At 44.8% G+C, this 25,053-nt stretch overlaps 1 protein-coding gene and 1 long non-coding RNA gene across 7 annotated transcripts; one reads left to right on the top strand and one right to left on the bottom strand.

Annotated features, from left to right (window-relative positions):
- Positions 1–383: 383 nt before the first annotated feature.
- raph1b (Ras association (RalGDS/AF-6) and pleckstrin homology domains 1b) lies at positions 384–24,351 on the bottom strand. Of its 6 annotated transcripts, XM_088363861.1 has the most exons (19): positions 23,902–24,351; positions 20,447–20,493; positions 16,431–16,515; positions 11,199–11,318; positions 10,907–11,012; positions 10,645–10,827; positions 10,091–10,527; positions 9,678–9,764; positions 8,624–8,698; positions 7,230–7,307; positions 6,360–6,519; positions 5,666–5,787; positions 5,095–5,160; positions 4,877–5,020; positions 4,676–4,786; positions 4,510–4,608; positions 4,304–4,424; positions 4,103–4,230; positions 384–4,024 (listed from the first exon to the last, which is right to left on the bottom strand). In XM_088363861.1, exons 4-19 carry the CDS (start codon positions 11,316–11,318, stop codon positions 1,490–1,492), a joined length of 4,572 nt encoding a protein of 1,523 aa, XP_088219987.1. In that variant the 5' UTR covers positions 16,431–16,515; positions 20,447–20,493; positions 23,902–24,351; the 3' UTR covers positions 384–1,489. The 6 variants fall into 6 exon arrangements, with proteins under 6 accessions (XP_088219987.1, XP_088219978.1, XP_088219994.1 ...); XM_088363852.1 differs by lacking the exon at positions 20,447–20,493; XM_088363868.1 differs by lacking the exon at positions 20,447–20,493 and having other exon boundaries at positions 23,919–24,351.
- Positions 18,194–20,482, top strand: LOC148402882 (uncharacterized). The gene is made up of 3 exons (XR_015854723.1): positions 18,194–18,652; positions 19,429–19,544; positions 19,629–20,482. It is a non-coding gene; the product is annotated as an uncharacterized LOC148402882 (long non-coding RNA).
- Positions 24,352–25,053: the final 702 nt, after the last annotated feature.

Below are 25,053 nucleotides of genomic sequence, written 5' to 3'. Positions count from 1 at the left end.
CACAACCATGTTGGTTAGAATAAAGGTGTAGCACGTATGGAGTCAGTCACGAAGGTTGTTGTGGTTTTCAACTAGCCCAACCTTAAGAATCCCTTCAACAAATTCCAATATTTCATCTTTACTAGTGATGAAAATATGTTGGGTAAGCAAGCATCTTGATGAAAATGAAGGCACCGCTGCAAGCAGTTAGGTTGAAAACTTGGCAACACAAACAACGCAGCTGCAAAATACCCAACGATACGAGAGCAACGTTCAAGTCTCTTGTCCTCGTCACATGATTTGATGTACTGTACAGTAAGTATCCTGGGAAGTTTCCTTCGCCTGGATGAATCCAGCCTGCTTCCTGGATTGTTATGATGAGAGGGGGGGGGGGGGGGGGGGGGGGGGGGGGGGGCAGCATGGAAGCAGCTGCTGCAGCAACTATACAAACGGATTAAGAAATATGGGGGTGGTGGGGGCACTCCACAACAATTGCCCTCCAATTTTTTTGACAAGTCCATGGAAAGTATTTTACTCCAGTCTGATGAGCATTCAGACCCCCCCCCCCCCCTCACACACTGTGCAAGACTTAAAGAATAAGGCCTCCTTCTTTGCTTTTGTCACGGGATAATAAGACACCACATTTAGAATATTTTAGCTGATTTGAAGCTGGACTGTATGTTGTTGACACTGTGGATGTCATTTGTAACTTCAGATATACATTCCGTGATCATATCTGACCAGACCTCCATTGATCCAAACTAAAAAATACTTCAATTGATCATTTAAATAATTGGTCACAAAAGCAAACAAGCCCTAATCCACATGGGCGTATCTTACTCATGCATGTAACTCATTGCTCAATGCATGTTTGTATGACACTCAATCACACAAATTTACAAGAACAAGGTCTTTTTTTTTTTTTTTTGCCTTTTGCAATACGCAGCAACAGAAGATTTGGTTTGGGTCCAACCTGAATTTAATCCTATTCACCAAATTCATTTGTAATTTAGTTCAAATGCTCAATGTACAAGATTTTGGTTTTCCAGTTTTTTATGCTTGCGCCTATTTGAGTCTGCAGATAGGATTTTATCTTCAAATGTTGGGCATTAATCAAATTTCCAGGAACTCTTTTTATTAACTATTTACATTATTCAAATTGCCAGAAACTCATTCTTTGCACAGTGTATTTACATGATTGCCTGGTCATGTAATACCCTGTAAAAAATAGCACATGGTGGCAAACTCGATACTGAGTTCCGAGATATTCGAATAATGACCCAAATTTTATGATATAATCATATCTGCAGGGTCTGCGAGCACATAAATCAGACAGGCGTAAGCAGAAAAAAACAGGAATGGAAGGGTAAGGTAAATTCAAAAGTACATACTGAGTCCAAACGTTGAGAAGTAAAATCCTGAGCATTTGAAAAACCAAATTCAGAAATACCTTTGGTATATACAGTACGATAGCAATTTGTGATCCCAAACGTAAAACTTTTTTCCATCACTACCCAGTAAGCTTGGTGGCATCACCCCGTTTCGGCGGTGCGGGTGGGGGTCCTCGTCGGAGCGTTGCATAGCCTGAGATGTTCCCGGACATGTAGCCGTCATTTCCTCCGTTGCTTTGCTTTTCCTGTTCGAGGAGCAGCTCGGGGGGAGGCGGCGGCAGCGCCATGTCATCCATCGTCCCAGCAGGGTCCGTTTTGCCTTGCCTGCCCACAGATTTTCGCTTGAGGGTCCGGTTTAGATCGGCGAGGAAGTTGGGCTGGCCTGAGGTGCCCTTAGGTGAGGTGGGTGGAGGTAGCTGGGGCGGTGGTGACAGCGGTGGGGGTTCTGGTGTGGTGTTGCTACGGCGCACAAATGTTGGCGGAGGAGTCTTTTTCAGGGAGCTCTTACCCCAAGTGGAGTTGTTCATATTAGAAACTGGTGGGGGAGGGGGAGGCGGAGGAGGGGCTTGAGGCTGGGGGTTCACCACAGCTACTCTTGGAGGTCCACTACTAGAATCACTCCCAGGAGGAGGTGGGAATAGCTCAGAAGGTGGCGGCGGAGGAGGGAAGTTGACACACTCGGATGGCGGAGAGGGGAAGTCATTCTTCGCCTGGCTGACTTTGGCCTGAAGAGCCAAGGGCAGGTTGGCCAGGTTTAGCTTGCCGGGTTTCGGTGGTGCACGGGGTCCCCCTGAGGGATCCTTTGACGGAGACCCAGTTGCGGAAGGTAGGGAGGATGACGTCGTGTTGCTCTGCGGGGCAAACTTACTGAGGAGGTTCCTCCTGGATTCTTCATAGGACGCAGACGAGTTAGATTTGATGCTGGAGTTTCTCTGGGGGGTGGGAGGAGGTTGTTTACCTCCTAGAAAGGAGGGTGACGTCCTCGCAGGTGATCCCTTGTTCCCAGAAGGAAGCGGCGGGGGTGGTGGCGTTGGACAAGAGGCGGGGGCCAAGGGTGGTGCTAATGGCGGAGCTGGAAAACCACTACTGTTGGCAATGTCCGGAGGGGGTGGGAACTCTGACGACTGCAGCTGCTGACTGCCAACAGGCTGCCATCTTGGTTTGGACTTGACCGCAGGTGGGGAGACGGGAACTTTGGTGTTCTCCGAGTGATTGGCGACTTGGGTGGAAGCCCCTGGAAACTGACTCGCCAGCTGTTTCACCAAAGACGAAACAGGGGGGGGTCCCGTGGAAACAGGAGGGGGCTTCGACAGACTGTGCTGCTTGGGAAGAGTCGGCGGAGGTTGGTTGGAGGTGTAGCTTGTCTGGAGACTAAACTGCTTCTTGAGGGGTGCGGGTGGAGGAGGGGGCGGCGGGGGTGGTAGCCCACCCATGGTGGATGGTGGCGGGGCTGGTGGGAATGGTGAGACAGGTGACACAGGTTTGGGGGCAGTATGAGGAACAAATCCTGGGCTGAAGGATTTGGGTGCTGCCGCCGGTGGAGGTGGTGGGAACTGCGCCGCCGCCGGAAGCTGCTGGGGAGGAGGTGGTGGTGGTGGTGGAGGAGGAGGTGGTGGTGGAGGCGGCGGTGATGGATTAGGAGCAGGAAGCGGGGAGTCTTCAACTTCTCCGTTTGCAGACAGGAGATCTCGTGGTGGGCTGGGAAACCTTTCTTTCAGTGTATGCTTGAGAGTGATCGGATACGTCGACTGGCTGATGGGGGCTGCCGTTGACGGGGGCGGGGGAGGAGGGGGTGGGAATGCTACTCCATTGCTCTGTGGACCCATGAAGGCAGCCAGGGCGTTTGGACTCGGAGGGCCGAACTTCAGTGCAGCCATGGCGGAGCCGGGGGTTGGCATCGAAGGTGGCGGTGGAGGAGGAGGAGGGGGCGGGACATTAGTCCTTGCTGCAATGTGATTGACATTTGGTTTGATGTGCACCTTTGCGGTGGGCGCTGTCTGCGATGGGGGAGGTTGCATCCTGTGGTGACTGCCAGCCTGGTTCTGGTTCTGCAGCCTGGTTATTGTACTGAACTTGTACATGTTGAGAGCTGGAGAGTAGTGTGACATGGGTTGGACTGGGGGTGGTGGAGGAGGTGGTGGAGGAGGAGGAGGAGGTGGAGGTGGTGGAGGTGCTGTCTGTTGTTGTGGGGGACACTCGTGGCTTTGTGGTGGCTGTTGGGACGGCGCAACATTGTAGTTGTTGACTTTCTGTAGCGGCTGATTGTAGTTTGCGTGCGTCTGCTGCTGTTGTAGTGATGGTGGTGGAGGCATTTGGCTGTAGCTGTTCACAGGGTGTGGCGGTTGTTGGCTGGAGCTGCTCACAGGGTGTGGCGGCTGTTGGCTGGAGCCGCTCATGGTGAGGGGCTCCTGTGTTTGCTGCTGCTGCAAGCGTTGAGGTGACTGTGGCTGCGAGACTTGTTGAGGAGACTGTAGCTTAGGAGGCAGGTGCTGCTCAACTGTCCGTGGCTGAAGTTGTTGCTGGGGATGAGCCGGAGGCTGAAGAGGTTGAGATGGAGGAGCCGTTGCGGAGTGATCGACTGAATGTTGGCTGTGGTGGCGGTGACTGTGGGAGGCGTGTGGCAACGTGGCTCCTCTGGAAGCCTCCATTCGCATCTGTTTCAAGCAGAACATGCGGTTATCAGGTGTCGACTACCGAAATGGAATTTCTCCTTAAAAAATAAATAAAAATACCTTGGTATTTTCCTCTAATTGAGTGCCTCTCTTCCATGCCTCTGAGAAGATGGAACTCACAACACTCTGGGAGCGACCATGAGCAGACCCCGTGTCCACGCCACTGTCTGAATGATTCGATTGTGATTCTGGAAGCACAAATAAGGATGGGGAAATAGATTCTGAACTTGAAGTGGATGATTCCTATTTAAAATGGCCTACCGGGTATGCTTGCAGAACTGGATCCTGATCGGATGCTCGAGGTAGATAGAGAGGACCAATCATAGGCAGCCTCTGTTCTTTTCATGGCCTCCTGATAGTTCATATAGAGCTGTTTCCCATACTGGATGCAGAAAAACAATCCCAGAGAGGTTTTGACACCAAAAAATCATTTGTTTTGGGCAGAAATCTGATGTTTTGGAGCTTACCTTTGCAATTCTAATTCCATTCACCCACTGGTGCAAGGTCCTGACATCATCGCAGCACAAATACTTAATATACTGTGATTTCTTTTGGATCTGTGGATGCTGTGTGACAACAACGCATTTTGAAGAACGATGAAGACACACCGTGAAGTACAATTTTTGAGTTTACCTTCAAAGCCAGGCAGTAGTCGGTCGGTGCTTTATATTTGCTGCGATAGTCTTGACCGTAATAGACGTTAACGTGGTCCAATTGCAGGAAGCACACGAGATCTCTGGATGCCTTCAGGGAAAAGAGATGATGTGCATAAGATCAACCTTGAAGGTGCGGAAACTGAAACTAATCTCCACAGAAATTGCAATGAGGTCCCACCTTAGCTTTGCCTTTGGGGACATAGTAGATTCCAGAAGCCCTGAGGAGAAAGTAGCGCTTCTTCCATGACTTCTTCCCATCGTCCTTCAGCCACAGCACACCTTCAATCTCAGGCACTGACACGGAACCACCACAGAAGCACTCCTGAAAATGGATGTTGAAAAAGTCTCGTTTATTCCCCTCGAAGGAAAACATCATGATGTGGTTGTTCATCTCACCTCTAATAAAGCTTCCTTATTTCTGTCAGCCATTTCGGAAGTCTCCTTACGGCCCAACAAATAGTTCTGGATGGAGAAGGGAGGGAGGAAGGAGATGAGGGAAGTCAATCTCAAAATGTTCTTTGCGATAAATATGTTCTGATGAATGTTTTGTTTGTGGAATATGAATTAAACACGCAAAATCAACTTGTTTTTATCCATTTCGGGGCAGCCATTTTGTCGCAGGTCACGACTAATTACGGCTCAGCAGTTTTCTGTAGCTCAACCAAAATGGATAAATATTTTTCTGCTTAAGTCATATTCATCAGAATGTGATTGGACTAGTGGAGGGAAACACAACAAATGATTGAAAAGACAATTTTGGGCTTGACTTCCCTTTTAAGCTAGGTGGCTCACATGTTCCAATAAATCATTTATTTCCATTTACTTTCGAGATTTGACCTACTTCTAATTCTCCAGCACAAACACACGCTCTTGTTTGCTCTTTACGTATGCATGAACTATGTGTAGCCTGACAAGAGTATTTCGCATCCAAGCAATCTCCTTCCTGCTTGCATGGAGGTCAAGATACCTGTGGGTTCTTGAAAAGCGCGTATTTCTCGATGCGCTCAATGAACATGAGCTTGTTGTGACTGTCCCGCGTCCAGTTCAACAGATTTTCCACCAAGTTCTCGTGATCCTCGAAAATACGTTCTGACAAAGAGAGAAGACAAGATGTTTTCAGCAGGTTTTGTTTTCCCGGTCAAGATTATGCATTTTAATCTTGATAAATAAATAATAGGTAAATGATAGGTAAATAAAGGACATTTTGAAAAATGCCGCTTTTATTTATTTATTTACAATTTATTTATTTATTTATTCATTCACCCATCCAGTCATTTATTTATTTATTTATTTATTTATTTATTTATTTATTTATTTTCTGAATCACTACATAGTGCCTTACATCTGAGAGATACTATGCAAAAAATTAAGTTTGTTACTCTTTGGTGCTGATTCAAATCGGTTATTATTTTTTGATCATCCTCAGAGTGATGAGTTTAACTCAGACACAGCAATGTTTGCCCTCTGGGGAATTCTACCTTCTTCCGGATTATTTAACATCTTAGAAGTAGCAACGAGTCACACGCATTCATTCTCTCAACAATTTTGATTCGATTCACTGAAGGCAATGCTTCTCAATGACTTTCTTTCAGCCCCTCCCTTGGAAGAACATTTCCTCCCCCTTCCGATTTGAGAAGGACCGACTTAAAGGATCTTCTTACCCATCTGCAGCTCAGTAATGGTTTCCACCAGCGACCAATCTGGGCTGTAGCCACAGTGCGACTTGTCCAGCAGACTGTCCAACACCTGCCTGACCGTCTGCCGCTCGTCCACCATCATGGTCTTGGAACTCTCGTCCGACATGTGCACCCTGATCACCAGCTGGGGAGGTCAAAGATGGTTTGAGCAACTGTACCTCAATATATATTTTACGCGACCTAGTTTTTGGATCCGGCGGGTTGCAAACACTGAGGTATTAACGGGTCACAGTGTGACCATGAAAGACCAACTTCCAGTAATCTGGTTTTGCATCTAAATCTCAGCAAAAGTCGAAGAAGATTAAACTCGACTTGAACGTGACGAGCATGTGAGCGGCTTGAGTAAACCCCCTCAAATGCTTGACATTTCCTCGAGCTGATCCCAGCATGTGGGTTGAGGAGAAATTTGGACGAATGACAACACGAAGAAAGCCGCAGACATACATGGGGAGTTTGGCACGTCTGGCCAAGCCACTTAAAAACAGAAATGACCCTTACTTTGAAAGCTTCAATGACAAAAGGACCCACAAAATTGTGAAATATTTGTAAAACAGTGGAGCATTCTGAATTTCACTTCTTAAGCCTTTTTACTTTTAAATGATATCGCTCCTGGTTTCTTGAAGAAACCGGGGAAGCTTCAAATGCATGCACCCTATATCTCTTTTGCAACCTCTTGCAGATGCACGCTCACAATCAAATGCTGCAATGACCTACTTTCGGGGCTGTGAATGAAGTTCACAAAGGAATGCAGGATGCAGCCAATGTGACAAGACAGCCGTATCAACACGAGTCGGAGAAGCTTCTGATGACACACAAAAGGAAGGAGGGCTTTACCTTTTTGACCTGCGCCTCTTTGATTTTCTCCAGGGCCACTCGGATCTTCTCTGCCTTTAGCTTGGCGGCGTGCTCCTCCTGAATGGTTGAAATAGCAGCGCGGTTAATCCACGCACGCGTTGGACTATTTCTAAACCTCCTCGCCATCCTCGTGAAGTCCCTTAAGACTCAACGTCCACCTTCAACGCAACAATGTAATGGCGCCACCGAAACGGTTTTGCTTAACCCACCTGCCCCCTCCAACAAGATGCCATCACCTCCATTCTGCGGGTTGCAAACAAAACACCTCCTTGTGTCCCCGAGTGAATAATGGATCCAAAACAAACGCCGTAAAGACAAATCTCATCAACATCGGTCCGCTGGAAAAGCCGATTTCCTTCCGATATCTATCTGTTCCATCAAATATGGCGCTTCTCTTCTCGATTCTTTCGGAGCAGCAGCAGCTCCCTTTGATCCCTTGTATGAAGGAAAAACGAGACAATACGAGGGGATCCCGGGGAGAGCGTTACGGGATTCTGATGAGCGTGGGATCACTTCACAAAGCCAATGATAGGACTGAAACATCTAACTTACAAATGTAACGCCATAAAATTCCAAATACCTCCAGTTAAGAAGCAGACGTGCCAAATGAAGACAATTAGACTGCTAGCATGAGTAAAGAAGACTTGAGTCTCTCTCTCTGGTTTAAGAGTGTGCCCAAACGAGGGACACCCACAAAATCGCACTTCTGCCAATCCAGAGAGCTCCATTTTCCACGACTGTCTCTTTTAGAACCAATCAGGTTACGGGGGTGGGCTACCGTGACCACGACTGACCTCAGCACTAACGCACCAAGACAAGGATGGAGAATTTGGGTAAAATGTTGAATATTTCAAGTGGTGTGTGTGTTAGCCTCAAGGTGGGGGTATCGAGGAGCCCGCCTCAAGCCTCTTACCTCCTTGACCCAGACTACTGTTTACACATGACTGACTCAAGCAGTGTTTGGCTGACACGCACTGAGCAGCGGCAAGCTTTTAGTCGTCCTTTGGTGTGTGAAACAAGGTCAAGAAGGTTCCACAGTCTCACTGTAGCTTTAATCCCCTTTCACATCTTCGTCTTTGCTGCTTCCCACGCATGCACACGGACACACTTCATCTCATTCGTATCCCAAACATGGAGCCGAATGCAAGCGGCAACACAAACTACACAATGAAAATCTGACTTTTTAGTTCTTCTGGTTAGTTCATTTTAAAACGAGAACCCTTGAGAAAGGCATTGAGTTAAATTCAAGGTCAGACAGTCCGCCAGTGCAAGAGAAAAGTGATTGTGATGTAGGTAGGCATCGGTGACGTGCAGAAAAGCAGAGAGGGTGAGATTTAACTCAATATAGACCAGAAAAAAAAAAAGAAAATCACCTTAGTCAGGAGGTGAGAAGGCTTTCCAGCTATGCTTTTCAGAATAAGCGAGGTTTCTTGGTCCAGATACGAGTGCTTGGGGTGAGAAGAACAAAACATAGCAACCAAGAGGAAAGGAAAAATAAAGACGTCAATGTTTGGGTCATTAATAATTGTTGAACACGAAAAAAAAGTTAGGGATATTCGGCTTAGGGTGAAATTTCAGCGCAAGCCTCAAAAGGCACTCAAAGCATTCCTGTGAGCTTTTGGAAACTTTTCAATATCAAACTGTTCAGTGTTTCCATAGTTTTTCCTCTACTCTAACAATTGCTTCATGAAAGGTTGGACATTCAGAAGTTGAACAAAGGTCAAGTTAAGGTCATACTGTACTCCATCCTAAATTTTGACCCCAAAGCCGACTGTCCTTAGCTTTCCGTGAGCGGTTGATACTTGGCTATGAAGCGTGGAAGTTAGATTCACAATATTGTGATAATCAATGTCTGGTGCAGTCTTGATATTATTGATATTATATTAATCTCCTGTTTTTACAAAAAAAAAATTATGATCATCACTGTCGGACATACTTGAATTGATCAATACTGTATGTCTGCGTTTACATGGACAAAATGTCTTCCATCCAATCAGAGTTTGGATTAAAATTATAATGGCTGTTTTCATGGACACTCAAAATATTGATCCGACTTTCAGACTGCACTTTGTTGGTGTTGATTTGTGTGGTGTTGACATCAATAATAAGTCAGAATAAGTGTTATCAAACGCGCCAATCAGATTATCAATTGATATAAACCACCCCTCTCATTCGGAATAAAATCTTGATCGGAATGGGCTTGATCCGATTAAAAATATTCGGAATCGGGCGTGAAGCATTTCGATTCCGATCAGACTTTTAATCCGATTAAATGCGTTTGTAGGTGTTCCTAATATTGCGCATGTATCTTCATGCTAACAATATTGGGCAGTGTTATAGAAAAAAAATATCGAAGTTAACACGCATGCGCACGCACAGAGAAACACACAAAGACACACACAAAGACAGACACACACATGCACTTACAGTGGCCCGATCCACTTCATCCTCCTGTGAGGTGAAGTCAAGGCGCCGCCTAGCCGTTTTACCGTCGGCCCACCGCGGTGTGACATGCTGCAAATGTGCATGTGTGTTGATGAAGATAGAAGAAATGATGCAAAATATGAACACATGCAAGGTGGTCTGGGAGGTCACAGCGCATGCCAAACGTCACTGAATGAATGGAAACGTATTTCCTTATGAACCTTGCCTTCAATAATTCATTCAGGAGCAGTCACGCTTAGAAGATTATAACACACTCATTAGCAAACCACTCCATGCGGCATCTCACATGCTTTGTGGTTAAACGTACACGATAACAAGCAGATTGTGGTTTTCAATCTGAGTGTTATTATAAATGCACACAGAAGCACATGGTGAGCTAAATGTTCATGCCGTACCTCTGTGCTGGTTTGGTTTTGTCTCTGGAGGGTGGGGCTGCTCCTTCCATCTGCTTCGCCACCCGTGGTCACCACTTTATCAATGTCCAGGGAGTCCATACTGGACGCCGAAGCGCACGCCGAGTTGACGCTGGAGCGCTGGGACGGAGCCTCCTGTTCGCTGACCGCACCCACTGAACCCGTCCGCCGATGGTGCTGCCCGCCGCCGGATGAGCCGGACGAGGGGCGTCTCATGGTGGTGGAGGAGAAGGAAGACGAGGACGACGAGGACGACGAGGACGTCTGACGCGCCGCTTCGTCCATGCTGAGCGAGGCCTTCTCCAGCTGAGAGGTGATGTCGTCCAGGGAAATGTTGGAAGCCACAGGGCGGGTGGTGACACCGCTGCCGCCTCGCACCGTGTTGGCTGGAGATGCCCGAGTGCTGCTACTGGCACTTCCTGTTTTTTGAATGCATTGGTGTGAAGCATGGCATGCCAAAATGTTAATTTAAAAACAGGGCTCAGTTTGTACTTGAACTTAAATTCACCCCAACCCTGCAAGTCAAGGGGACTAACCTCCACTGCTGCTTCCTCCTCCACTGGTGCCCGGCTGCTTGGTGCTGGCACCGCGTCCCCCTGGAGCACGCTTGCTCTGATTCCGAGAGTTTGGCTTGGAAATCGTACTGAGCTCCTGTTCTATGGTACACAAGTCAGCCATCAGAGCATCCAAGTCCACCGTGTCGCCCTGGTTCAGTGCCTCTGCATGAAGAACAGAAAGGTGGCGTTAGTTTTTTTTCGATAAAGCAAACTGTCCCGTTAACGAGATGAAGGCTCTCACCGTTTATGTTATACATTGAGAACCGGTAGGAGAAGTTGGCAATGTTCGTCTCTTGCCTGAGCGGAGGCTTCTGCAGTGCCTTCTGGGGCCTGCCGTCATCCATGCTCTATCAAGAGGATAGAAACAATTCCGGTAAAACCAAAACAAGTGGCATTCATCTGCTTTGTAATCCCACACAAGATTGCTCGTATACTTAACAAAATGGAGGTGGTAAAATAAAAAGGCGAGTTGCTAGGACACAGCGTGTGGCAAGTTACTATAGTTACATCCTCAAGTATATTTGTGTGTTAACCTGTGTGAGCTTGTCCAATTCCCCCAGCCAGGCTCCAAACATTTTGTCCAGGTCTTGGTCCTCCTTGTCACTGTCCTCCTCGGCTCCATGATCCAACTCGTCATCTGATACCTGCTCCATCTAGGAGACACATTCAAAAGGCAAGTTGTTAGTTGAACATGCAAATGTATTTTTTTTCTGCACACTGAAATGTGAATTTTAGCTGAGGTTTAAAGTCTGAAAAGGTTTTGGTGAAACTTTGAGTGGGCATCTACTACAAACCACAAGAATCACATGATGCTGCGTTACCATGGAGACAATGTCATGCAAAGCAGTCTGGCACACGGTAGCAAGTGGAGAGAGGCAGGCAAAGTGAAACCACTGCTGCAGGCTATGAAAAAGTGATGACACAGCGCCCTCTTACGGGCTCATAGGGAAATAGTGAAACTGCAGCTGTCACCCATATTCGAGACGTTGACTCATTAAGCTTGTTTTTTAAATGAGCTGATTTGCATTTTGAAGTCTGCTTTATATTTATTCAACAGAAGAGACTGATCCACCGATTATTTCTTAAGAACGAATAAATATGTTACACGTAACAAAAACACGAGGACTGATAAATACAAAGGGCTGCCAGTTTAGTGCACACTTGTAAAATAATAAATTAGGCTAGACACGCTCATCACCTTTATCCTTATTTATTTAAAGAGTATGATTGACAATCATAGTGACTATGTGGAATGAACCGCCATGCCAGCTTGTACCGAACAATTTGCTTTAAACTACTAAGTCACAAGAGATAGACGTAGTGACATGACTGAATCACACCGATTGTAAAATCCTTCACTACCAACACATAGTCAGCTAAATGTCTTGATCCAGTACCTAAACGACCCCCTCCAGCCCTGCTCAACTAGCAGGGGACTACTTAGGATTATATACACACCACATGGTCTTTTGATCTGCATAGAGGTTAATTTGGATTGTCTAGACTGGAGTGACGCCACCATTTCTGCAAATGAGTTAGCACATCCAAAGTGTGCAAAGAAGCGCCTCCGCCACCCTGATCAACAAACCAAAGTAGTCAACCGCAGAAGAACTAAGGCTCACATCAAACACGTCAGACGTGACAATCGATTGTGTGTATTTGTGCAAAATTAGACTGCTTACACGTTGGCCTTGGGTGTAGGAGAACCAGGAGAGCAGAATGGCTTGAATCCAACTGTGTGCAAACACTTCCTTTTAACAACTGTGTTTGGACAGCAATCAACCTGCAGTTCTTCCAGACTTATTTGCCAGTAGACATACATAGACGAACATCAATGAATATGCTAATACTTTCCAACTGAAATAAAAATTAAGACTGGAAGGGAGGAAACGACAAAAACAGAAAGCGGGTTGCTGTCCTTCTAATGGAATTGCATCCTCAGTGTAGTTTTAAGTGAATTACCATCTGAGCCAGTGCTTTTAAGATTAGAGAGTATGACCCGAGGGAGGTTCAGGGACGCTTGGAAAGCACGCATATGTCCTAAGGCATCATTTTCAACCAGACAGCATCGGCCTTTCATCTGCCGATACTGCAGAGGTCCTGCTCTTTGGTCTGAGCGTGACCCACACTAATCTGTCTCCTGTGACTAAGGGTGGCGAAGGGGTCAGGAGGTTGTGATGGTGGGGGTTCAGAGATCGCCAGTCCCTTTGCTGCTGAAGGCTGAGCAGAGATGACAAAATGTCGCAATGCTCTCTTTAGACAGCCCTCAAGAACGTGAAGACACGAGCACATGATGAAAAGCAGGAGACTATTTCTATCTTTAGACACTCATCAGAGTGTTGGGACATCTGAAAATAAGAGCGAGCGGGGTGTGTCGTTTTTCCCTCAGTCTTTGCAAGAAGTTTTAAGTATGCCAACACTCACAATAGGAAGCCTTCAACGACTTACATGTTCCTAATACATCTCAAATGTTCATACCTAGGGTCAATGAGAGTTGAAAAAAGAAACTTGCTGACTCTGCTCATTTTCAGGCACATGACATGGAATAAGTGATGCTGCCTGAAGACGACTTTGGCACCAAACAGAATGTGGATGCTTCCAACGGCAAGTAAGGTTTATTTTCCATGGGTCTTAAAGCATTCAGTTTTGTGTCGGCCAATGGCCCGTGATAGATGTTTATGATGAAATTGAGCATTAAAAGGAAAAAAAAGAGCATTGAAATGTTTTTCATATTCGTATCTACCAGGTTACTTTGTCGCTCACGAACATCGAAAGTCTCTCAAAGCTGACTTCTGTGCAGACAATCCTAAACATGCCCATCACCAAAATAAAAATGAGTATACCACCTCAATGTAGATAACCGTTAGCTTAGCCTTTCCTGTTCTTCTAGTACTACTCCACAAATATGAGTTACGCTAGCATGTCGTAGCAGCCCGGCTAATTGACATGCATATGTGGCGGCCATGTTGGAAGGGACAACGTTGGCATAAAAAAATATTGTGTATTACTTAACCATATGCTACACAACGTGCCGGCATCCATTGTTTTTGATTTACTTGCCATCCATACATATGAAAAGGCCTTTGCCCCTACTAGCTTATTGACGTCGCCACCTATGCTAATATTTTGATGCCTTGTTACAGCAGTAGCACCATGTTGACTCTCTTGACTTTCAAACTTACCAATGAATCCTTTCCTGGCTTAGTCACTCAGGAAACAGGGTGGTTGGCAAGAGAATGAAAAACACTATTGTAGTGAAATACCCCTACGATGACTAAGTTTGAGACAAGCCCTGGACCTGATTACATCCTTCCACATGCAGAAGAGAGCCAGACTGAGCTTGTTTCTCCCAGGCCAATGACTGCAGACATGGCTAATGCCTGACCAATTGTCCAATCATTCCTTTGAGCCCAACAAGAGGAATGCAACTTTGACTCATCTGCTGCCATTATGCCGGAAAAATCACATTTTCATCAATGGCCAATACAAGCTAGTCAGGATGAGACAAGGTAAAATTGTTTGGAATCTTCCAAATTTGTAGTGGTTCAATTAAATCGAGATTTTCGAATTTGATTGTAAATGGACCCCGCACAAGAGCAAAATGAAAAATGAGGAGAAGCTATCTCGAAAAGAGTTCTATGTCAACTGACACAATGTGACACGTGCCATAAATAAGGAGCGACGACGACGGAAGGTCGCAACTGATGGCAGATGAGATGGAGGACGGAAGGGAGGGAACGAGGGAGTCGCCTCCATTTGAATAGAGAGGAGAGTGCAACGGGGGCAACCGAGTCCAATGTCATTAGTCAACTGTGACTGACAATGTGCAAGCAAAGCAGAAGACGCACATTTACCCAGCCACACTTTGTTAAATTAGCCCACCCAAGCGTAGCATGACACAGTCAACCGCTCGGGCTCACACACCCAATTACCGAGGAGGGGCACGGAAATGGTCACCGAGAGGGAAAGAGGGGAGGAAGGTGGAGACTAGGCCGACAGATGGACAGCGAGGAGAGTCGAAATGAGATTGGTCAGCAGATGCAATGAACAACAGCTCCCCGAGATCAACCGGAGAACGTTTGTTTCCATGGTGACCGTTCTCACTCTGCACACACATAACACAGAGCGCTGCAAGTATTGCCAGTCACCACTGCGGCGGCGACATCACATGATTCATTCGCTTGGTCATATCAGCAAAAGAGTGGTGGGCAATTTTCTCAATGATGTCGAGCGGCCCGGGCACCCATCCGCCATTGTCGGCCAAACCAAACCGCAATCGTCATTCTCTCATGGAGTCATGATATTTTAACTGCACCTCCCTCATCGCACACATAGTCATCATAGTTCAATAGAAGAAAAAATGCAATTTCCCATCCGCCATTGTCGGCCAAACCAAACCGCAATCGTCATTCTCTCATGGAGTCATGATATTTTAACTGCACCTCCCTCATCGCACACATAGTCATCATAGTTCAATAGAAGAAAAAATGCAATTTAATTAAAATGATAAATCACTTGCAGTAAATATCAGTGTGATTAAATCTATCCTGGATTTTCATTTGTGACCAAGGTAAAAGTTTGTGAGTTTGATTCATAGATTATGTAATAATTCAACATTTACACACAAACAGCCAGTTTCATTAATAGTGAATGATTTTTTTTTTTGCCTTAGTAATGCGGTTAGCCACAGAATATGATGCTCTCAAGGTTTGTTGACAAATAGGCTTTATTGAAGAGCCGCTTTTGTGCATGATAAATCATTTGTCTCCATAAATCTATATTTCAAATGGATCTTAGGTATTGTCTGTGAAATGCACCTTATTTTTCTTATTGGGCTCAACGGAACCTTTTCCCCTTTCAAAGAAACGTTCCAACTATTTACTCATGATGCTTGAGGATTTAATATTAGTGTCAAGGTGACACGCGTTAAGAGTCAGTCAGATGAATGAAATGGAGAAAAGCGGTCACTTTTCAAAATAAAATATTTTCATCCTTAGTTGGTAAATAATCCTGAATTTTTCTGTTTGTTTATTTTATACCGTTGGTCCTACTTGTACATTAGGATAGGTTCAAACAACACAATGATGCCGACATTCTCAGCACTTTTGTCAAAAAAAAAACAAAGTGAATCAAATTCTGACTGTCAATGCAAAGTGATTCCACTCCATCCTAACTAAATTTAGACAAGCACTAAGCCAATTCTCTGCTATTATTTGCACGAGAGGAAAAAAAATGGCTTCCGTCCCAGACGCTATAAGGTTTCATAATGATTCAACGCTTTGAGAAGGGGCTGAATGTCTGCTACCTATTTGATAAAAATGTTGCTGCATAAACAACACACCCCTCCTAGACTTCAGCAAAACATGTAGAGCTTATGCATCAAAGCCAGAAAATAGAATATGAAGTTGAGAAAAAGGGCTTCAGCTACTCTACTTGAGGAAATGACCCAAATGAATCTCTCGAAATACATTTCTGCATCTGAAAACATTAATACGCTGCTGAGGTCAGCACAAAATAACCCGTCCGGCCTCTTGTGTCAAAGTCTGTCACGGTTGGTGCTCACATGGTTTCACTTAAAATGGAATTATCTCCTGAGGCTTGGCTCCTCTTTATTTCGAGGACGCTTTGAAATAAGCAATAATAAGTGCAACTTCCATGGTTGTTTGCCATCACAGTAACTTGTGCATTTGTTTTTAAATGAGCTGACTGACAGGCACTTTTGAATTTATCGCCATTAGTCACCCCCAGTTTACAGGAACTCTTACTTCTGAAGTGGCTTGGCCCTCTTCCTACTTGAGGTTGCAGGTCAGTCGAAACCACCGCTCCACTCTGACGGGGGCCTTTAATCCGCTGAGAAAGAGACAAAAGGACAAGCAAAGACATCAGTCACGGAAATTCCCCCAAACTCAAAGATCGCGGCAGAGGAACGGAACAAGCTGGCAGCTGGAGGAGAGCAGACTGATCCTTCTGTTACGAGAAGGCAACAGATTAACTCCAGAGCGAAGCAAGAATTGCTACTTGAGCTTGGAAGCATTAAGTTGACTCCGATGCTTCTCTCTCGCGGAACACCATGTGACCATGTTCATTTACGACCATGATTGTCTCCAAGCCTTTCATCCAGCCGCAAATGCAATTTAAGTCGACGGAAAAGTGAAGGGAGAGAAATCAGCTGCTGGGAAGTATCAGAAAGCTCTTTGCATTGACCTCAGCTGTTCCTTGCATTTTTATTTTTTTTTTTTCTGTGCAGCAACTGCTATTCACACCACAGGCTCCTTGCACAGAAAGAAACACTGTGACTGCATATTTCCACAGCAAACACACGCCAGGCGCCGAGTTTGCGTGTGTTGTTTGTTAGCACACACACGTCACCCGACGCCCCGCCTCCTTCCAGCTGCCTGATACAAAGTGTGCAATGTGTAATAACACTCCATCAGCGTGGGAGCAGGTGGGGCAATGACACATGGAGCAGTGCAGCTGCTGAAGAACAGTTGCTGAAGCCACAACAGGGGTCAACTGGCAGCTGCTCTCAGGCACAAGACAAAGAAAGCGTGGCGTGAAAAGGAACTGAGAAGCAGACATATATATAGATTTTTTTTTTTTTTAAAGACTTTAAAGTACCACTGTGATTTGTATAAATTAATTGATCGCCACACCCGACAACTTCACCGTTTGGTTTCACCTCATTTCCAAATCCATACTCGGGATGTCACCTCCCTATCTCTCCTCCCGCCTAAGGTCCAGTAATCTTATTAAATTCACCACACCCAAAGTACGTACAGTTTTCGTTTCGAAACTCCTTCCATTTCTCTGCAGCTTATGATTGGAATACTAAGCAAAATACCCTTAAATTCACTCATCATTTACAGTTTTCAAACAAAAGTTTTAACCGACTCTTGCGGCTGTTAGTTTAAATATGTTGTTATATGGTATCGTTTTATTGTTCTTGGTTGTTGTTCGTTATTTTTGATTGTGTATGTATATAACCAGGGCTAGAGTCAGATAAGCTTAGGCTTCCTTCTACTCCCTTTTGAACAAATATGAATTTACTATAAAGGGAAAATTATAATGCAATATCATTTTTTCTTTTTTTTATGTTCTAGTGTACTATGGAGTTATCATTTTCTGTATTTCTTTTAATGTTCAAAACAAACAAACAAACCTTGTTTTATGTCTTATTCTTTGGGTCAGGCCGCAGTTGTAAATAAGAACTTGTTCTTAATTGTTTGCCTGGGTAAATAAAGGTTCAATCAAATCAAATAAACATTTCGAATCATTCAAGTACAATCCTAAACGCATGAAAGCCAGAAGCGACATAAATGCACAGTCGAGACTTTTCAGAAAGAGAGGACGCCTTGTTGGGGGGGGGGGTTAAAAACAACAACATACGGCCGTTAAGACGCCACTTTAACAACAGAACAACTGTAGTTGTGAGAACAGGTGTGTCCTTGTTCGCCCACGCTTCACAACCATTAGCCGCACTCCTCATTTCCTGTTGGGCCGGGAAGTCCAAAAGGGGGACGGACGACAGCCATGATGATGTCATCGGAAAAGAGAAAGACGGGACTGTTGTCGGAAAGGACGGTCAATGACCGCGCTGGCTTGAATGCAAACACAGAGATGGACTTCCTCTTGAGGAGAAACGAGCACCAACCAATGCCGTGATCATTCTTGTCGGTCGGCTGATGGATGGTCGAGAAGATGCATTAGTATTGATCAGCGCGTTGCTTTTAGTTCGGATGACAATCGAGACAAGTCGAGGCTTTCTCTTGGTCCGCCCGACACGTAGAAACCAGTTTGAGTGCAAATAATATCTTATTACGTCCAACAGCACGGAGACAAAGTGCCTGTAGCGCACATCACAAGGCTAGCTTGAATTGTAAAGGAGGTCACGTCTGGTTGCCATTACGAGAGGGGCTGATCTCCCTTCCTCAGCGGGATTCTCCACGCTTCGTGCAGAGAATGCTCTGCCAGGGAGAGAACACACATGGTGAGAATTATGGAATAATGCTGCGTCAGGAATGTTCTCACGGTGGCCCGTGGGGTCTGATGGAGCGTCCTATTGGTTGGCTAGCTGCCAGTAGGGTTTGGAGAGAATAGAAGACACACATTACAAAGTTCTGTCATACACGGTCTCTTGCTGTGGCCCGAATTATGACTCGTTGGTAGGTCCGAAACATCGATCTCGTTTGAATCATCTCTGCGTGGAATGGCAGAGACGAAACTGCACGACATCACATTTGAAGTCTGTCACGTGCAAGAACAGTAGGGGTCGAATCAAAATATCGATAAATAGATGCCTAGAGATATGAATAAAAATCATACTGTATTGATATTAGTTCAGAGTATCAATACTTCTCTGACGCTAGGGGGCGCAGTAGTGCCAGCTACTTACATGAAAAGTAAGCCCCTGAACGAGGGAAGTTTTCAACAAATTAATTTTCTATATACTAATGATGGGCAAATGAAGCTTCAAGATGGTTCATGAACCCATTGTTGTGTTTACTTAGACCTCTAGATGGCACTCTCTGTTCACCAAAGAGCTGACTTGCCATTTCTTAAAACCAACATTGCCATCTAGAGGAGCCAAAGAATACAACTGGTTCATGAAGCTTCATTTTGCCATCACTACTTTGTACATTGCTACTTTGCTAAGTATATGGACGTGTTCAAAATAAACAAAGGAGCAGTAAGGCCATATTGTGTAAAATTGTATCAAATCTTATCGAAGTGCGTATAGTATCGGAGCACATATCATCTCGCCAGGTTCACAAACAGCCCGAGAGAAGAGCAGAACAGAACGGGATTTGAAAGCTACTCAGCTTGAGAGTCATTCCAGACTATTCGTCGACAACATCCTTACACCCAGATTACGCCTACAGGTTTGAGTGACTGTCAAGCGACTTTTTCGTTTTGTACCAAAAATGCGTCAATCTGCCGCATCTGCTTATTTTCTTACATTCTAGGTCACGGCTATTACAAACAGACTCCTAAATGAAACCTCGTGTCAAAAAAGACAATGAAGATCAGCGGGCCTTGCTTGCCTCCATAAAGTCAACGATGTGAACGACTTCCACGAGCTGCCAAGCAAAACCACCAGTGACCTAAACGTCCTGAACCCATTTCCACTTTTCACCCCGTTGCTTCCAGATGCTTTGAGGGCAGGCTGCCATGCATGCACATCCTCTGGTTTCCCCACAAACTTGGCACTCAGCATCACCACCACGATGCTCTCTCACAAATATTAGACTGATTGCAAGAGATCTGATGCTGGGAGGAGTAGGCCTCAGTGCATATTTCATGGAAAAACAAGCCGCAGAAAGTGTCTGCAGCATTTTTCAAATGAAATCCAAAAAGCACTTGAGGGAAAGTAAACACCGTTGACCAGCGCAAGACCTGGTTGAACTCGGTTGACACCGGCGATGTTTTAATTACGGCAATGGGATGATGAGGAATAAATCCTCCTCCCATATCGACATGTGACACATCACCCGCTTTGCTGTTCTACTCTGAAGTAGCGTAATAAGCCTAAAGCCAGACACGTAAAAGGATTCCGGCTTTATCGCGGTAGCTCCGGCGTGACCATGTGAGGACATTTTTGGAAAAAACTCAAATGAATCACCTCTGATAGAATGTTCTCCCCCCCCCCCGATGAACTAGGATGTCAAGATCCCTCTGGTTTCTTGACTTAATGGCAGCCACAAAAACATCTCTCAGCTGTGTGACAGTACAACGACCAGAGCGGCATTTCCTGTCACATGCATCATTGGGTTGAATGACTGACCTTAGATATTATTGGAGAGGGGAGGGAGGAAGGCGGTGGTTGCAGCCCTGCAGGAAGAAAAAAAAAGTAACCCATGAAGCTACTTTAATAGAGTGCTAAAAGATGATGCTCACACAGGAGACAATCAAATAGACCCGCCCTCCAGACTTCCGTTACGCTAACAGAGAGACAAGTCCTGCAGAAAATGGATGGATAGTTTTGTGGTTTATTGTCGACATGTAAAGTGTGTTTTGGGTCCGTGGAGGGAAAAAAAATTCGGGGAATTTTACAGGGTCCGACAAAATGATCTGACACATTTGTAGTTTTAATAAAATGCAAATAAATTAAAGAAACAAAAAAGTTTTTTAATTTTATTTTCAAAAAATACATTTTGTTTCGTTTCATTTTCAAATAATGTTATTTTGTTTTGTTTCAGTTGCTAACATGAATTGGACCGGTGAGCATTGCGCTTTCATCGTGGAAACGTTTATGAAGAACGAAATCTGTAACTGCAACACAACCAGTGTTCAGACTTGGTAGACATGATCCCGTACGAACTGCAGAAAATGTGGCAGCCGTAAGACCAAAATAACATTATTTGAAAATGAAACGAAACAAAACGGCATTATATGTAGTTTTTGAAAATGGAAAAAAAACTTTAATTTACCTACAAATGTGTCAGATCATTTTGCCGGACCCTGTACAACACGTTTTTTTTTTTTGTGTGTATAAATGGGTAACTTTTTTCCTGGTAAAGTAGCACGAAGCCAATTGTAGGTCAATGGCAACCCTTGGCCAGAGTCTGCCCCCTTATCACGGAACACGAATGAGTGGAGATCCGCGGGTAGTGTGCCCTCCTTGTGCCTGCTCCCATCAACAAAGTCGTTGGTGATGGGTTCATTGGCAGTTATTCTCACTCTGCAGCATTTTGGAAGACTTTCTCCAAGATTTTGGAGTATCTAACCATGTTTGTCCATTCATTCAGAAGAAGATTTCTGAGGTCTTTTTCTTAGCTCACTGTCGAGGTCTGCATTAAATTCTACGGACTTCACATGCAGCAGTTTGGAAACATCTGAACTAAAGCTAGGCTAACTGTTAGCTTATCTAGTAACGTTAACGCCATATGTTAAATTTAATTTTAAATTTAAGGTGTTACAGCAACTCCATTCGAACCAGAACTGGACCAGTATTATGAATCATGGGAGAAAAATGCTCAAATTCCCCTGATTATCTTGAGGACCCCACCAAAGAGGTGCAACCAAATAGGTCAAGCTTTCTTTGTCAAGGTTTATTTAAGCTCCACTGCATGTGCTGATATATCTGTGCATGAAAAGGCCAACAGGAAGACCAACAAGTTTGTGAAGCAAGAGAGATTTGAGGCTACGCTCACGTCAACTGACTACGGCCTTTGTTTCCAAAGGCTACGGGGCAGCTGCTGTCAAAGGTCAGCAAAATGTTAACAGACCTTTTCGTGTACAAGCTAGTGACACACCTAGACAACACACAATTCTGCAGGTGATTATACTCCCAAATTTCCTTGTGTCTATGGGGCAGGATCAGGTTACACTTTGGCCTCTGGTGCACCATCAGAGTGCACCCAAGTGGACGTTTGAAGCTGCATCTGCCGGTTGAAATGCAAACCTGAGGAAATGTACACTGCTGCCACCCCGCCGCCTTGTCTTTTGTACGGGGAATTTTATGCCCAAGGACACGGGTGGCTTGCCGTTTGCTCGAATGCTTGCTTGGATCGTCACGCACGGCCCGTCACGCGACACACTTGAAGCGGTTACAAGACAGACACAAAATGAGTCTTACATTGCTCACGGATTTCACGTTATTTAATCGACTATGTGCCCGCAAGCTCTCCCAAAAACAGTTGCAAAAGCTTTACTAGAAATGTGAAAAACATGTTACTAGCTCTTCTTTCCAACTATGTGGAGAGGAAAAATGATGACAAAGCATTCATGTGCTTTTAAACAGAAGCTGTGAAATGACTAACTCCCTTCCAACATATTTTACCTCTGTGCCTGGAAATCTAATCCGTGTCTGCGTTTTTTTTTTTTTTTATGGCTGAGCTGTACAGCAAGAGCCCAAACATTGCGCCCTGGGGCAGTTAAGTCTGCTGACAAAATGTTTTGCACAATCCTGTTACATATCACACGTGTGTATAGTTTAGATTGACTGATTGCAACTGGGTCAACGAATCCAAACATAAGACATTAGATAACAAATTTGTCAACACGATTAAGCAGCAGAAATATTTCAGCGTATAATGCAAAGCCAAATGCCCAGAGGGATAAAAACTCGACAGTAAAAATAAGTTTTCCAGATTCTTCTCATCTCGTGTGAAATGTGAATCCTGCAAAATAATTAGATAAAAGCTGAAAGGCATCTCACTACAGGGATCAACCAGAACACGACCAACTCCACTGGAAGCAAACGTTGCCACCACACTGTGAAGAATGCAAATCATGAATGCTTTAGGACATAAACGGTCCTGTCTGGGGAATAAAGGTCTGGGCCAAAAAGGGCTCTCTTGTCATGCAGCATATTTTTGAAAGAGAGAGAGAGAATACCTTATCTTGGATAACTTTTGCAGTACAAATGACACACATTTGCATTCTTGGAAGCCGGCCAGACGCTGGCATGACATTCCGCTCCCTGCGAAAAACCTTTGAACCCCACATGGTGTGTGTTTGGTTGAGGTTGGGGGTCATTTCAGACATTTGAAGCAAATGTGTTCAAAGATTTTACCACTAGCATTTTCTGAAACGACACTAGACAACAGTTTGTTACCTTTGAATGGATGCTAACTCGTGTGAACATAGCCGATACCCAATCCCGGGCGGTGACATCAACAAACAATGGAGATTACAGCGGTGTTAGTATTTTATAGTGATGAACTACAAAAAGAGATTCAATTGGTTTCAACAGAGCCCTCTGTCATAAAAATTGGCATTTTCATGAGGCCGTACGCGAGACAACACCATCGGCCATGAGCAGAAGCTGCTGGCCTCCCCTCGCTTGCTCGCCAGGGTGGAGACAGCTACGCTTCCACAAGTCCATTAAACGCTTGAATAAATAAGATAAATGAGAAATAAGAGAAATCAGCCATTTTCCTGGCGGCCCAAACACCACGTACACCCCTTGTCCCCAAGAAAGGAGTCATTCAATGGCCGCATTAGAAGAGGGGGGTGGGGGGGCTCCCACATCCCGTCTACACATCCTTTTCTTAGGGCCGGAGGATTTACGGATGCTTCTTTTAGAAATTAGAATAGAGTTTGAGGAAATGCGGCAGACTGGTGCTTTTCTTTCCACTGTCAACGGCGTGCGGCTCAGCGACCAAATACATGGATGAATTAAACAACGGTCTTACCCATCAAGGGCGTTCCCGAACACCACAGGGAAAGTTAAAAAGGAGAATAGAACGCATACACGACCAGGCAGGTAATAATAATAAGAAAAATAAGACTTACAGTGAAATGGGACTCACAAAGAGGGTCCTGTCCTCTGGTTGTCTCCTTTCCAGCGGGGGAATATAACAGTCGTGTGGGCAAGATGCGTCACGCTTCTTGGGTCTCGGGTGGTGAGCCGTTTTGGAAAATAGATAAAAACTACTTTAAAGTATCCGTCATCGTCATGTTTTCACGCTCAGTCTCATCTACATGAATCCCAGACCATGAGCCATTCTTCTCCCCGACCGCGTAGGGGACACGCTGCGCGCTGCGCGTCTGTCGTTTCCTGTCCAACCCAGACCAAACGTTGCCTTCACGTCCTACGCATAATCGGACATATAAGTGTCGTATCTAATTGTCGCTAATGTATCGTCGCGTCGGAATACATAATGACCAGTTTCGCAGTTGCTTCTGTTCGAAAGTCAATTAAATGCACGCATCGTGTTACGTGAACAAAAAACTTACAAATCTTAAAAAAAATCGCGATGTGTACGCATTCAACTAGCTACGTTGAACCCCACAATGGAACACTGCTTGTGCTCGATCCTGTTAAAGCTGTCACTTCAAGACAATAAATAGGGCAATAAATTAGAAATACTAGATTGTTATCCACTTGAGCAACCCTTGACCATTTCAGCAAGAAATGACAAAAATGTTTAAAATTCTATAATATTCTTCATTCTACCATCTCTAGACCGTGATGGGTAGATGAGGCCTCATGAAGCAAAACTGTATTGATTCTGTATTGGCACTGTGTTACTCTATTGTTCAGTAGGTCACCTGCTGGATCATTGCAATCCAGGCAACCTACATACATGTTGCATTGCTTTATTTTTTAATCGAAGATGAAAATCAACGTGAACGTGTCAAATCAGAGTCAACAAAACTAATAATTCAACAATTTAACCATAATTCATAATACATTTCATAAACTTCCCCTGGGGTCGGACCCATGAAGTCAGGATTAGGTCGTAAAATTGGATCGTGCATTTTCAGGGTTGAATGCCTCGCAATATGATTTGGCTAATCAATAGTGACGCTTATTGTTAACCGCGTGGATCCTGTTAATATTGCAAACTTAATACTATCCACTCCTTCTAAATTAAATGCAACTTAAAAGATGGTATAGGAAATGAATGGATACCATTAATTTTAACAAAATGTCCCTTTTTC

Source organism: Syngnathus floridae, chromosome 2 (assembly GCF_059516105.1).
Source record: "Syngnathus floridae isolate MCC-2025c chromosome 2, RoL_Sflo_1.0, whole genome shotgun sequence".
NCBI lineage: Eukaryota > Metazoa > Chordata > Actinopteri > Syngnathiformes > Syngnathidae > Syngnathus > Syngnathus floridae.
Note: the sequence above shows the minus strand (reverse complement) of the source record. Positions and strands in the feature narration are given on the sequence as shown.